The sequence below is a fragment of the Cervus elaphus genome, chromosome 29 (genome assembly GCF_910594005.1).
Source record: "Cervus elaphus chromosome 29, mCerEla1.1, whole genome shotgun sequence".
Taxonomy (NCBI): Eukaryota; Metazoa; Chordata; class Mammalia; order Artiodactyla; family Cervidae; genus Cervus; species Cervus elaphus.
In genome coordinates this window covers 22,653,063-22,665,513 of record NC_057843.1, presented here as the reverse complement: position 1 = coordinate 22,665,513, position 12,451 = coordinate 22,653,063, and the positions used below count along the sequence as shown (strand labels likewise).

The 12,451-nt window shown below is 44.1% G+C and overlaps 1 protein-coding gene across 1 annotated transcript; it reads right to left on the bottom strand.

The window, feature by feature from the left end:
- Positions 1–7,585: 7,585 nt before the first annotated feature.
- On the bottom strand, positions 7,586–8,218 carry LOC122686051 (interferon alpha-1). The gene has a single exon (XM_043891142.1). It carries the CDS (start codon positions 8,153–8,155, stop codon positions 7,586–7,588), a length of 570 nt encoding a protein of 189 aa, XP_043747077.1. The 5' UTR covers positions 8,156–8,218.
- Positions 8,219–12,451: the final 4,233 nt, after the last annotated feature.

Genomic DNA, 12,451 nt, shown 5'->3' with positions numbered 1-12,451 from the left:
TTGGGGTCTTTTCCAAGGAGTCAATTTGCATCAGTTGGCCAAAGTATTGGAATTTCAGCTTCAGCAACAGTCCCTCTAATGAATATTCAGGACAGATTTCCTTTAGGTTGGACTGGTTGGATCTCCTTGCAGTCCAAGGGACTCTCAAGAATCTTCTCCAACACCACAGTTCAAAAGCAGCAATTCTTCAGTGCTCAGCTTTCTTTATAGTCCAACTCTCACATCCATAAATGACTACTGGAAAAACCACAGCTTTGACCATATGGACCATTGGCAAAGTAATGTCTCTGCTTTTTAATATGCTGTCTAGGTTGGTCATAGCTTTTCTTCCAAGGAGCAAGCATTTTTTAATTTCATGGCTGCAATCACCATATGCACTAAATGTATTAAAAGCCCATCCCTTGTTCTTCTATCAAGCTTGTTTTATTTATTTATTTATTTATTTTTGTCTTTCAAAGAGGCAAAGACATCATGATGGAATTTTAAGAACTTCCTTGGATTGCACTGTCCCCAGGAACACCTTGCCCTGCTCTGTGATAACTTGCTGGGTCCTGAGAGAGTGAATTCCTAGGCAGGTTGATAAGAAGTCTGGGGTTCCCGAGGAGGAGAAAGGTGTCTGGGGCTCTCAAGGAGGAGTTAGGGGTCTGGAATTCTCAAGGAGGAAAGGACAAACTTTTTTTCTATGTTCCTTATTAAGGATTATATAACAATAATATATCCTACTTGAGTACATGTTTCTCCTTCCTGAAAACCTTCTGACTAATCCTGTTATCTTAAAATGTATATTGTGGGAGTGGGTCTAGTAAGATCTTTACAACCTTGAGACATTCTTTTGATTTATTGTAATAACCAATTAAAAAAGTATATAACTCCCTTGCTAACACTAGCAAAGGGGGCACTCTCTGTCCCCCTTCTGATGTCTATGTCAGAAGCTTTCCCTGTCTCTTTTTCATACTTTAATAAAACTCTGCTATACAAAAGCTCTTGAGTGATCAAGCCTGGTCCCTGGTCCTGAAGCTAAATCTTCTTCTTCGGAGATGATGAATCCGACATCATTCACTGTAAACTATCATTCCTAGGGAAGAAACAAGTCTGCAGCTGTGACGGGAGTGACCCTCGGCCCTTCCAGGACTCTGCAGGCTGCTGTGGTGTGAACGTCACCCGTGCTGGGGACACAGCTAGAGGCCAGGCCCTTGTGCTCTGTCTCCGTGATCTCAGCGTCCACTTCAGTCTTCTCATTCTCTGAAAAGGAGTGCTGTGGAGAAGCACTTGCCTCAGTGTAGCCCATCTGTGTTGTTCCATATCCTGAGGACCTGCCACTGCTCCACAAACACTTTAAATGTCTGTGTTCTCCTTCCAAGTTCTCAAGCTGCTGCTGACTCTCAGCTCCATGTTTCCTGCCCTTTGGGCTTTTTGAGCAAGTGAGATTCTTGAACCAGGTGAGCTCCTCCTAGTGCAATCAGCACGGGCGAGAGCCCAGGTAGACGCCCAGAGGAGCCCCTGGAGTCTCCACCATTGTTCACTAGGGGGCGGGGTTCCCTCTATGTACTGTGTTTCTCTGAGACTGGGCAGTCTGGACCTGCAGTGCCTGGCAGGCAGAGCCGGTAAAGCTGTAGGAGAGTGTCTGACAAACCTAGAACTTTCACTCAGCTTCTGCTTTTAGTTGGTGGTTTGCAGTCATAAGGGGAAATTGACAACTAGAAAGCGTAATGGAGAAGGACACAGCTGTCTGAATGGAGAGGACACCTTCATGCAGAGTGAATGAGGAGAGAAACAGGGATTTCTACCCTGGGAGGAAGTGAATGATTGTGGTATTTGATTGAAACAATGAGATCGAGGAGAGTGCAGAGAGGAAAGCAGAATTGTACCATGTATCAGAATCAGCAGGTGTATGGTATATTATGTACGTTGTATACTTTAATCAATAACGTCAGATATGCAGATGACACTACGCTTACGGCAGAAAGCGAAGAACTAAAGAACCTCTTGATGAAGTGAAAGAGGAGAGTGAAAAAGTTGGCTTAAAACTCAGCATTCAGAAAACTAAGATTATGACATATGGTCCCATTGCTTCATGGCAAATAGATGGGGAAACAATGGAAACAGTGGCAGACTTTATTTTGGGGGGCTCCAAAATCACTGCAGATGGTGACTGCAGCCATGAAATTAAAAGTCACTTGCTCCTTGGAAGAAAAGCTAGGACCAACCTAGACAGCATATTAAAAAGCAGAGACATTACTTTGCCAACAAAGGTCCATCTAGTCAAAGCTATGGTTTTTCCAGTAGTCATGTATGGATGTGAGAGTTGGACTATAAAGAAAGCTGAGCACCGAAGAACTGATGCTCTTGAACTGGTGTTGGAGAAGACTCTTGAGGGTCCCTTGGACTGCAAGGAGATCTAACCAGTCCATCCTAAAGGAAATCTGTCCTGAATATTCATTGGAAGGACTGATGCTGAAGCTGAAACTCCAATACTTTGGCCACCTGATGTGAAGAACTGACTTATTGGAAAAGACCCCGATGCTGGGAAAGATTGAGAGCAGAAGGAGAAGGGGACGACAGAGGATGAGATGGCTCGATGGCATCACCGACTTGATGGACATGAGTGTGAGCAAGCTCCGGGAGTTGGTGATGGACAGGGAAGCCTGACGTGCTGCAGCCCATGGGGTTGCAAAGAGTTGGACACAACTGAGAGACTGAACTAAACTGAGTATACTTTATAATATGTTTTCATATAGTGTATATGTATATTATTATATTATTATGTATATAATTACATAATAATTGATGGGACACTTTCCCCCAATTCTTTTCTTTAGATTTGTTTGCAGTCAGTTACAGAGAGATGGTAGGAGAGTTCATTATCACGACTTAGATTTATATGTAAAAAAAAACAAGAAAATAGGCTCTACCTGTTTAGCCCTCACTCAATGGGTGATACTCTGCTAAGTGTTCTTGAATGTTCTGGTTTATCTGGTACTCAAAAAACTCTAGAAACATTTTCACTTACTCTATATTTGAGGAGACTGAGGCTCAGGGAAGTTCAATGATTTCCTATGATTACCTGTATATCCGGACAGAATCTAGACTCCATGCAGGATCTAATATAACACAGAAATAATTCTTTAACTTTCAGCCTGTGTGATTCTCAATCCTTTGCTTTCTTCTTTGATGCTTTGGGAAGATAATTTCTCCTGTGTGGCTCCCAAGTGCCCTGGTTGTTCCACTTCTGGGCCCTTTGCAGACTCTCCTTCACTTTATCAGCCTTCAAAATGAAAGGTCCTTATAAGCTTTAGGTCATCTTCTCCTTCTACACACTTCTCCTAAGGCACAATATCCACATAAGCTTTTACCAATGGGAAATCTGTCTTTAGGTGTTTCTTGGGGACTTTATAGACTACATCTGCTCTCTCTCCTTCTCAAGAGTTCTCAGCCAGATTCCAGTGAGAGAATCTCCTTTTGTCTAGCTCTCATTTTAACAGGACGCTTAAATGAAATAATTAAGCATGATTACAGTTTTTAAATCTTTCTTTTCCAAACAGAACTCTTCAGAAGAAGAGGTTTAACGTTTGCTTTTTTTAATCTCTGTATTCTCAGAGCTATCATATATCTGATATAGAAATGTTGTTTAGTCACTAAATCGTGTCTGACTATGTGACCCCATGGACTGTAGCCCACCAGGCTCCTCTTCATGGGGTTTTCCAGGCAAGAATGCTGGAGTGGGTTGCCATATCACTCTCCAGGGGATCTTCCTGACGTAAGGATCAACTCACATCTTCCGCATCTCTTGCATTAGCAGGAGGATTCTTTACCACTGAGCCACCAGAGAAGTAATATAGAAATATAAGGTTTTAAAATATAACCTACTAAAGAAGTGAATAGTGTGTAGAAACTATCATCCATTTTTTAGTTTGCTTTGCAAATTTAGGCTATTTCTTTTTGTAAGAATAACAGCTCCAAGATATCTCCTGAGGAAGAGTTTCATAAATTAAGCAAGAAAATAATTAGAGAAATGATAAAGGTAAGCATCCTTTATTATATTTGAATACATTATGAAGTTGAACATGATATTATATGAACAAAGATTTTAAATACCATACATAATATGACTGAGATAAAGTGCAGGGATAAGTAGGTGAATACATTAGAACCTTAGTACTTTCAGTTCAGTTCAGTCGCTCAGTCGTGTCTGACTCTTTGCGACCCCATGAATTGCAGCACGCCAGGCCTCCCTGTCCAACACCAACTCCAGGAGTTTACTCAAACTCATCCCCATCGAGTCGGTGATGCCATCCAGCCATCTCATCCTCTGTCATCCCCTTCTCCTCCTGCCCCCAGTCCCTCCCAGCATCAGGGTCTTTTCCAATGAGTCAACTCTTTGCATGAGGTGGCCAAAGTATTGGAGTTTCAGCTTCAGCATCAGTCCTTCCAATGAACACCCAGGACTGATCTCCTTTAGGATGGACAGGTTGGCTCTCCTTGCAGTCCAAGGGACTCTCAAGAGTCTTCTCCAACACCACAGTTCAAAAGCATCAATTTTTCGGTGCTCAGCTTTCTTCACAGTCCAACTCTCACACCCATACATGACCACTGGAAAAACCATAGCCTTGACTTAGCACTTTAGTCACTGTTAATTGACTGCTGGTCTGATAATTTCTAAATATCTACTGTATCTGAGTCTAGTTCTGATATTTTCTCTGTCTCTTCAAACTGTGTTTCTCCCCTTTTAGTATAGTGAGTTTCTGTCGTACATTGAATATGATGGACAGGATAAAGGAAAAGAAGTAAACTTAGGGTCAGGAGTTACATTTATCTTGCAAGGAGTTTGGCTGTGTTTCTTTCTAGTCATGTTTCTGTTTCTGCCTTGTTTATTTTTTTTATATCAGTCCCTCTGACTTATCCTTCTGCATTGATCTTCTTGAAAATAGATTTATTAGACACATTTAACAAGTAACCACCAAAGGAGAAAGGTATACCTCTTGTTGACCATTCTATTGTTAGCACAGAGTTCATAATTAATCCAAAAAATTATTCACAATGAGTATTCTTAGATTTTTCCATCATACCTCCCATCATAAGCTTCTATTCACCTCACATCAGAGCCGTAATAGAAGTAGTTAATAAGCATCATTAGCTGATTGAATACATTTCTATTGAGCCTCTTGGATCATCATTTTCATCTCACAGTGGAGCTGTATTATCTGTGATGCTAGGTAAAATCAGTATCATGCTTTCCTGATTTCAGAGTCTATGTGATTTTATGTTCTTTTTCATTTAGTATTTTTCTGGGCAGGGGTTTTCTTGCTGCTTCTGAATTACTTTCTGTATCATCTTGAGGTGAGTAGCCTAGTGGGAAAGTAAAAATGGGAACATAAAGGGTCTGTACCACAATTTTCCATAATGTTCAACACATCATTGATTTCCTTCTCCATTCAGCTTTCTTGGAAAGCCATCATTGTATCGGATGCATTGAGGCAGAACAAAAACTAATGCAAATCTTACTTTGATGAGAGTAAAAGAAGTGATGTGAATCCCCAGGTGAGTAAATATCCATGGGACTTTGTTATTAATCTTCCTCCTACTCCAGTATGGTTCCTGCTGATTGATTCCACCACATCAGCTCTCACTAAGGTCAGTTCCATCTATTTCCCATGTAGTGAATGCTTTCAACCATGGAGCAGCCTCCTGACATTCAGTTCAATTCAGTTCAGTCGCTCAGTCATGTCCGACTCTTTGTGACCCCATGGACTGCAGGATGCCAGGCTTCCCTGTCCATCACCAACTCCCAGAGCCTACTCAAACTCATGTCCATCAAGTCAGTGATGCCATCCAACCATCTCATCCTCTGTCTTCCCCTTCTCCTCCCACCTTCAATCTTTCCCAACATCAGAGACTTTCAACATCCAGTTAATCAAAATAATGATACATTACCATTGTATGTGACTGAATCTCATGATTTAAAGTAAATCCAATCTCAAACACTGATATGAGTTGTCTATATATCAAATCCATGAAATCCCTTCATAAGCAAAGTATTTCAAAAAGGGAAAACACTGCAGAGCAAAAAAAAGAAAAAGAAAAAAATCCACCTTCTACTTTAGGTCCCACTCTATTATCTCCTCCAGTTCAGACAGCAAATATCTGAAACCCATGTTCTATATATTATCATTACCTTCTCTTCTTCATCCTTTCATCTTATCCACTATCGTTTCTGCTGATTAATTCTACCGATGAAGCTCTCACCAAAGGGTCAATGTCATCTCTTTTCCCAAGTAGGAGGCACTTTCCATCTACATGTTCATGAATGCATTGCCTCTTAAGTGGTTGCAGCCTTTGCATCTGTCTTCTCACCATTCTCTCTTGTCCTGTTAACTTACGGCTACTCTATCTCTGCTTCCTTTGTGACATTTCCTCCTGTTTAAGGTTAAGGTCCTGGAACTCAATTTTAAGTCCTTTTCTCATTCTGTACTCTCCTTCCATTTGATCACTTCTTCTGTTCCATGCTTTACACTCCATCAATTTGCTTGTCAATTGCCATCTCCAAATCCAACGGACATGTGCACTGAAATGTCCCTTTGTCTAGTGCTGTGCTGTGCTAACTCTCATCAGTCATGTCTGACTCTTTGAGCCCCTGTGGCTGTCACCCACCAGGCTCCTCTGTCCATGAAATTCCCCAGGCAAGACTGCTGTCGTGGGTTGCCATTTCCTTCTCCAGGGATCTTCCAGACCAAGGGATTGAACCCATGCCTCCTGCGGCTCCTGCATTGCAGGCAGAGTTTTTACTGTGGAGCCGTGGGGGAAGCCCGCTAGTCTAGTAGTTAACTTTTATTTTTATGTCCTCACATAGTTTGATCCACCTTCTACTGAGAGAATTCCATTTTTCTCCCTTTTGTTTTTGCATTCAACCTAACTGATATTTTCTTTAACTAATTAATACTGTTTTAAAAATAATTAACAGATTATTATGAATTAACTGATTATTGTTTCTAGGTTATTTTCCTTAAAAAAAAATCAGAATTACAAAAAGGATTGGATTAGGTATGTTCACCTCTATGTCCTGAAGGCAACAAACACCCTGGCTAAAGGAAGTGTATTTTTACTTCTAACATGCAAGTTGTAAAAAGGGGTCCAGGAATTGTAAAATGCATTCTTTAATCAAGTTGCACATTCAGGCTTGGTGGTTGTTTTTTTTAAAGAAAATGCAAGTAAAGGAAGTTTTTATAGGAAGAATTTAATGAGTGAAGAAAAATAATAAATTGCATACAGAGTATATATATTTTTCTCTTAATGACAACATATGCATGCACATAATATATGCACAAAAATAATTTAAATCTTTATAAATAAATAAATAAATAAATGTCCAAGTAGATAAATAAATGGATACATCAGCTAGGGCATCTGTGAAGGACTACTGCCTATAGAGTAGAGCATGATGTTACTTAATATCCCTGAAATCATGTGACAGATGGATTCAATTCAGGGCTCAATGACAGCAGAAATGAGAGTCCTCCCCGTGGCCGCGAAGGAAGCATGTGGTCTTGTTGGTCTGTGAGAATCATTTCCGTGTTGAACCAGGTGTCTGTCAGTCCTTCCTCCGGAATCTCTCCTGCAAGTTTGTTGAGGAAGAGAAGGCTCTCATGACTTCTGCTCTGACAACCTCCCAGGCACAAGGGCTGTGTCCCTTCTCTTGCAGATAGAGAGTGACTCTGTGGAAGTATTTCCTCAGAGCCAGGCTGGAGTCCCCCTTGAGCAGGGGAGCCCCTTGCAGCCCCTGCTCCTGCCTCAGACAGGCTTGCAGGGCAGTGAGCTGCTGATCCAGTGCAGTGCGGAGCTTGTCCAGGAGGCTCTGGTCCCACGCAGCGGCCGAGCCCTCAGTGCTGAAGAGCTGGAAGGTGTGCTGGGTCACCTCGTGGAGCACAGAGATGGCTTGAGCCCTCTGCAGCTGGCTGCCACCCAGCGCCTCCTGGGGGAAGGCGAAGTCATTTCTGTCCTGCAGGCAGGAGGAAGGGGAGACCCTCCTCAGTTGTCGCAGGAGCGTCAGGACCCTCCTGTTGGCCAGGCTGTGGGTGTGAGGCAGGTGGCAGCCCAGAGAGCAGATGGCGTTGCAGCTGAGCAGCAGCAGGGCCAGGAGTAAGGACCAGGCTGGGGCCATCGGGGACCTTGCGGATGCTGCTGGCCTGGGGAGGTGGGTGACTCTGTGAACCTGCTCTCTAGGTTCTCTGAAGACCTTCCTTCAGGCCTGTGTCTTAAATAGGAGCCCATGGTTTCCATTTTCTGAAAGTTCCCTCTTACTTTCTACTTTTGCTTTTGATTTTCATTTTGCAGTCTCCAAATGTGTTCTGACAGCATTTCTCAACAGTTAATTTTTTTTCATTATTGCCTCCCTTTCCCCCCATCCACAGAGTCTTTTGAGATATTTTTTCTAATTTGCCCACACCATAAAGTTTTGATATCACAGATATACTGTGTATCTATTTTTATACTCCATGTATATCCTTATACATAGAGAATAGCAGTGCACCACTTTCTCTTTTTATTGAATACAGGGTTAAGAATGACATAGAGGATTTCCCTGGTGGTCTAGTAAGACTCCAGGCTCCCAGTGCAGAGGGCCCAGGTTTGATCCCTAGTCAGGAAACTAGATCCCACATGCTGCAGCTAACACCCGGCACAGCCAAATAAATTAACATTTTTCTTTTAAAAAAAGAATGACATCGGCACTTCCCTGTTCGTCTAGTGGCTAAGAATCCACTTTCCAATGCAAGGGACACAGGTTCGATCCCTCATCTGGGAAGATTCCACATGGTGCAGGGAAACTAATCCCTAGAGCCACAACTCCTGAGCCCATAACTCCTGAGTTCTAGGGCCCATACTCTGTAACAGGAGAAGCCACTGCAATGAGAAGCCCGTGCACCACCCCTAGAGAGTAGCCCTGACTTATGCAAACTATAGAAAGCCTGAGTGTGGCAAAGAAGCCCAGCACAGCCAAAAATAAACAAACAATAATAATAATATAATAAAAAGATAGGAGTCCTGCGGCTTTATTTTGAGGCCACAGCCTCTGCCATTTCCCCTTCTGACTGCAGGGAGAGGAAAGGAAGCAACTTGCCCTGGTACTCCAAGTGAAATTGCTGAAGGAATTATTATAATTTGTTTGTGCTCCCTGTATTAGTTGACTCCGAGCATAGAGCATGTTATGGTAAATATTGCTGCATTGCAAGTTATCATAAAATTTAGTAGCTTAAAACATTTTCTGCATACAATACAAACAATGTCCCTGTCACTATAGCTTTGAAATAACTTACTCCAAGATCAATCACCCTAAATAATTGTCTCAGCTCACAGATTCTGTAAGTCAGGGATTTATTTCCACAGGGCACAGAAGGAATGGTTTGTCCCTGTTTCACAGTTTTTTAGGGCCTCAGATGCACAGATCACTGGGTAACTGGGGGTGACCTGGCAGTTGGTGGGCGCTTTCACTTATAGATCTGATGCTAATAAGCCTCAGCTGGGACCTCAACTGGCCCTGGGCACAGACGCACCTCTCCATGACCACTCCTGTGGTCTGGTTTTCCTGTGAGCAGGGTGCACTCACTGTAGTTGTACTTTTTACATGGGGAGCTTGAGCTCGAAAGTGAGTGGTCCAGTGAGCAAGTTATTATGACATAATCCATTGATCCTCAGTGAAGGGAATTTTGTCCCTGAGGGGATGTTGGCGATGTCTGGAGACATCTCCAGTCACTAAAACTGGTGATGAGGGCCGACACTGGCATCTAATGGATAGAGGTGAGGGATGCTGTTCAATGCCCTATAGTCCACAGAGGATAGACAGCACAACAAAGAGTGATCTGCCCTCAATATCTGCAGTGCCAAGGTTGAGAAACCCTAATCTACCATTGGAAGTCATAGAATATGTTTCCAACAAATTACTCTGTAAACAGTGCACTCGCTGTAAGCTTAGGCAATTCAACCTGGAAGTTCTCTTCTTTTTACATCTCCTGCTAGACCAGTCCCTGCAGACTTAGACCCCACTCACAGGAACATGAGTGCCCCACCTACTTTGGGGGGGCATTCTACTGCTTGGGCTAAAGCAGCTACACCTGTTACTTCACTAAAGGGTAATATCAGCCCTGGTGTTGGTCATTAACCTGAGGGGTTGTGAGGGATGGCCTGGCTCCTGGTTTCCTTGGTAACTGATGAGCCAACCTGAGGTCAGCTCCCCTTGGAAAGGATCATCTCAGTCCTCCCCAGGCACTGAGTAGCAAGGATGGCTGTCCCATAGTAAGATCCCCAGTCCAATAGACCACTCGTGTCTCTGCCACCAACTCTGAGCTCTTTCCTCAGTCTCCAGAGTGGGCAGCTCTAAGGCTTGAAGATGTGGAGGATGCTACTCAACCACTGGTGAGCTAGCCAAGAGGCCAAGGAAACTCTGGTAAGTGCTGAGATGTAGGGAAATAAAAATGTGAAGCAGACTGGAAGGGTGTTGGGGAGGGGAGGGGTGCTAATTCCAAGGCGGCCCTCCACTAGCAGGGGGACCCTGAGGCCACTGTCCACTGTAAGGTTTGTCTTTCTAGATCCTTCTACTGCTGATATCCTCTTAACCTCAGGGTCTGTTTCCAGGTAAAAAGCAGCAGCCCTGAGCTCCTGGTCTATCTGATTGGACAGGGAAGGCTGGTGAATGTAGGCAAAATGCAAGGACCTGGGTTTCCTATCAGATACTTTGGGAGTTAACCTGGTTGGGTAATCAAGCAGACCCCCAACCCAACACCGCTAAACAGTTAATAGCCACAAGCTTTAGGGATATTTAACTGAGGACAGGCTTGTAAATTAGGCGTGGCCAGTTCCCCAGAAAGGTTTTGTCCAGGCCTCTGGCGAAGGTAGTATACTAAGGATACCCTGGAGCTTTGGGGCATTGGAAGGGGGCAGAGCAATGATTCAGTGTGACGGAACAACAGCTCTCTGCCGTCTGCATTGTCTTAGAAGCAGTGGAAGCCATAACCACAAGCTTCTATGAGGTATAGAGCAATGTGAAAAACCACTGATGGGGAATCTAGAACAGCTGTGTGGGATAAATGGGATTCCCAAAGTTCCCAGGCACTTTCCAGATCCTTGGGCTGCAACAGCATAGGAATAATATCATTTCCACAAGACTCCTGGGGAAGCAAAGTTTTATTCAAAGAGCATGTCCACAAAGGAGAAGGGGCAAGAAAAAGCCAGCTCCCTGAGTAGAGGGGGGCGAATTGCATTTCTAACAAATGGAAGGGTTTGTCTCTGGTGACTGATAATGTCCAGAAATCATCACACTTCTTGGATCAGCAGCAGGAGGCCCATGGTAGCTATCAGGAATGGTGAGCTTCAGTGTGGGGAAAGGAGTGGTGAAAATTTTCTAAAAGAAAGCACAAGGACAGGTAAGGTTAAAGGTTACAGTGGATGGACCTTCTTGCCTTGCAAACTAGGTATACGCTTGAATGTAGCAGAGAGAAAGTTCTTTTATTTCTGGGAGACCATTGCCACCCAGGTCCCCAGACTCAGGACCCCAGGACCCCAAAACATTGTCTGGTCTTTTTTCAAAATGGATGTATTCTTGTCTTCCTATCTCACCATGGACATTGATAGTGACAAGGAATCCCACTTTACTCACCATGGTGCAACAAGGAATCCCACTTTACTGACCATGGATTTCAGGAATGGCTGATGAGGCCGGTAAGCACTTTTCCTTACAACCATGCTCTACAGGGCTCATTGGAAGGCTTATCATGTGGCACCTGCTGTGGGGACTGGGTGTGGACAGACCGTGTGGTACTGGAGCCAGGACAGAAAACAGGCCTGGGTGGCATTATCTGAGAATGCTCTGGAGGCTTGTCTTTTGCTTACTGGTCAGGACCTCCCTGTATTGTCCTGCTGGATTTCCTCCCTGGCCTCAGGGCAGGGGACCAGCTGGAGCGCTGGGCAACAGGGGTCACCTCTCTGCAAAGTGATTCTGCTGGCTGCTGTGCAGCAGGACGCTGTGGGAAGTCAGCCTGGCTAATGCAGCCGCGTGGGGCCAGCAGAGTCTTACCCTCTTCCTGTCCTGGGTGCCCAGAGCCAAGCTTACTACGACACTTCTTAGCTGCTTTCCCCTGTATGACATTTGTGGTATTTGGTTGCTGGGCTGACCCGGCAATGCACTGACAGACTCTAAGGATGTCTAGGATGGGGCACCATTGTAAGGGTTGTGCAAGGTTATGTAGGGGGTCGGGGTGTATGTTCATGCCCTCAAGATGCCTGTTCTCCTGCCCTTTCTACGTCCCCTGCTAGAGCATTTCTGCTGCACTTACACCCCACTCACAGGAACCTGCTTGCCCCTGCCCCGCCTAGTGTATGTAGGGAGAAGCAGCTCCACCTGCTAGTTCCTGAAAGGGAAATCCCAATCCCAGTGATGGTTATGAACCTGAGGTGTTTTGAGGGA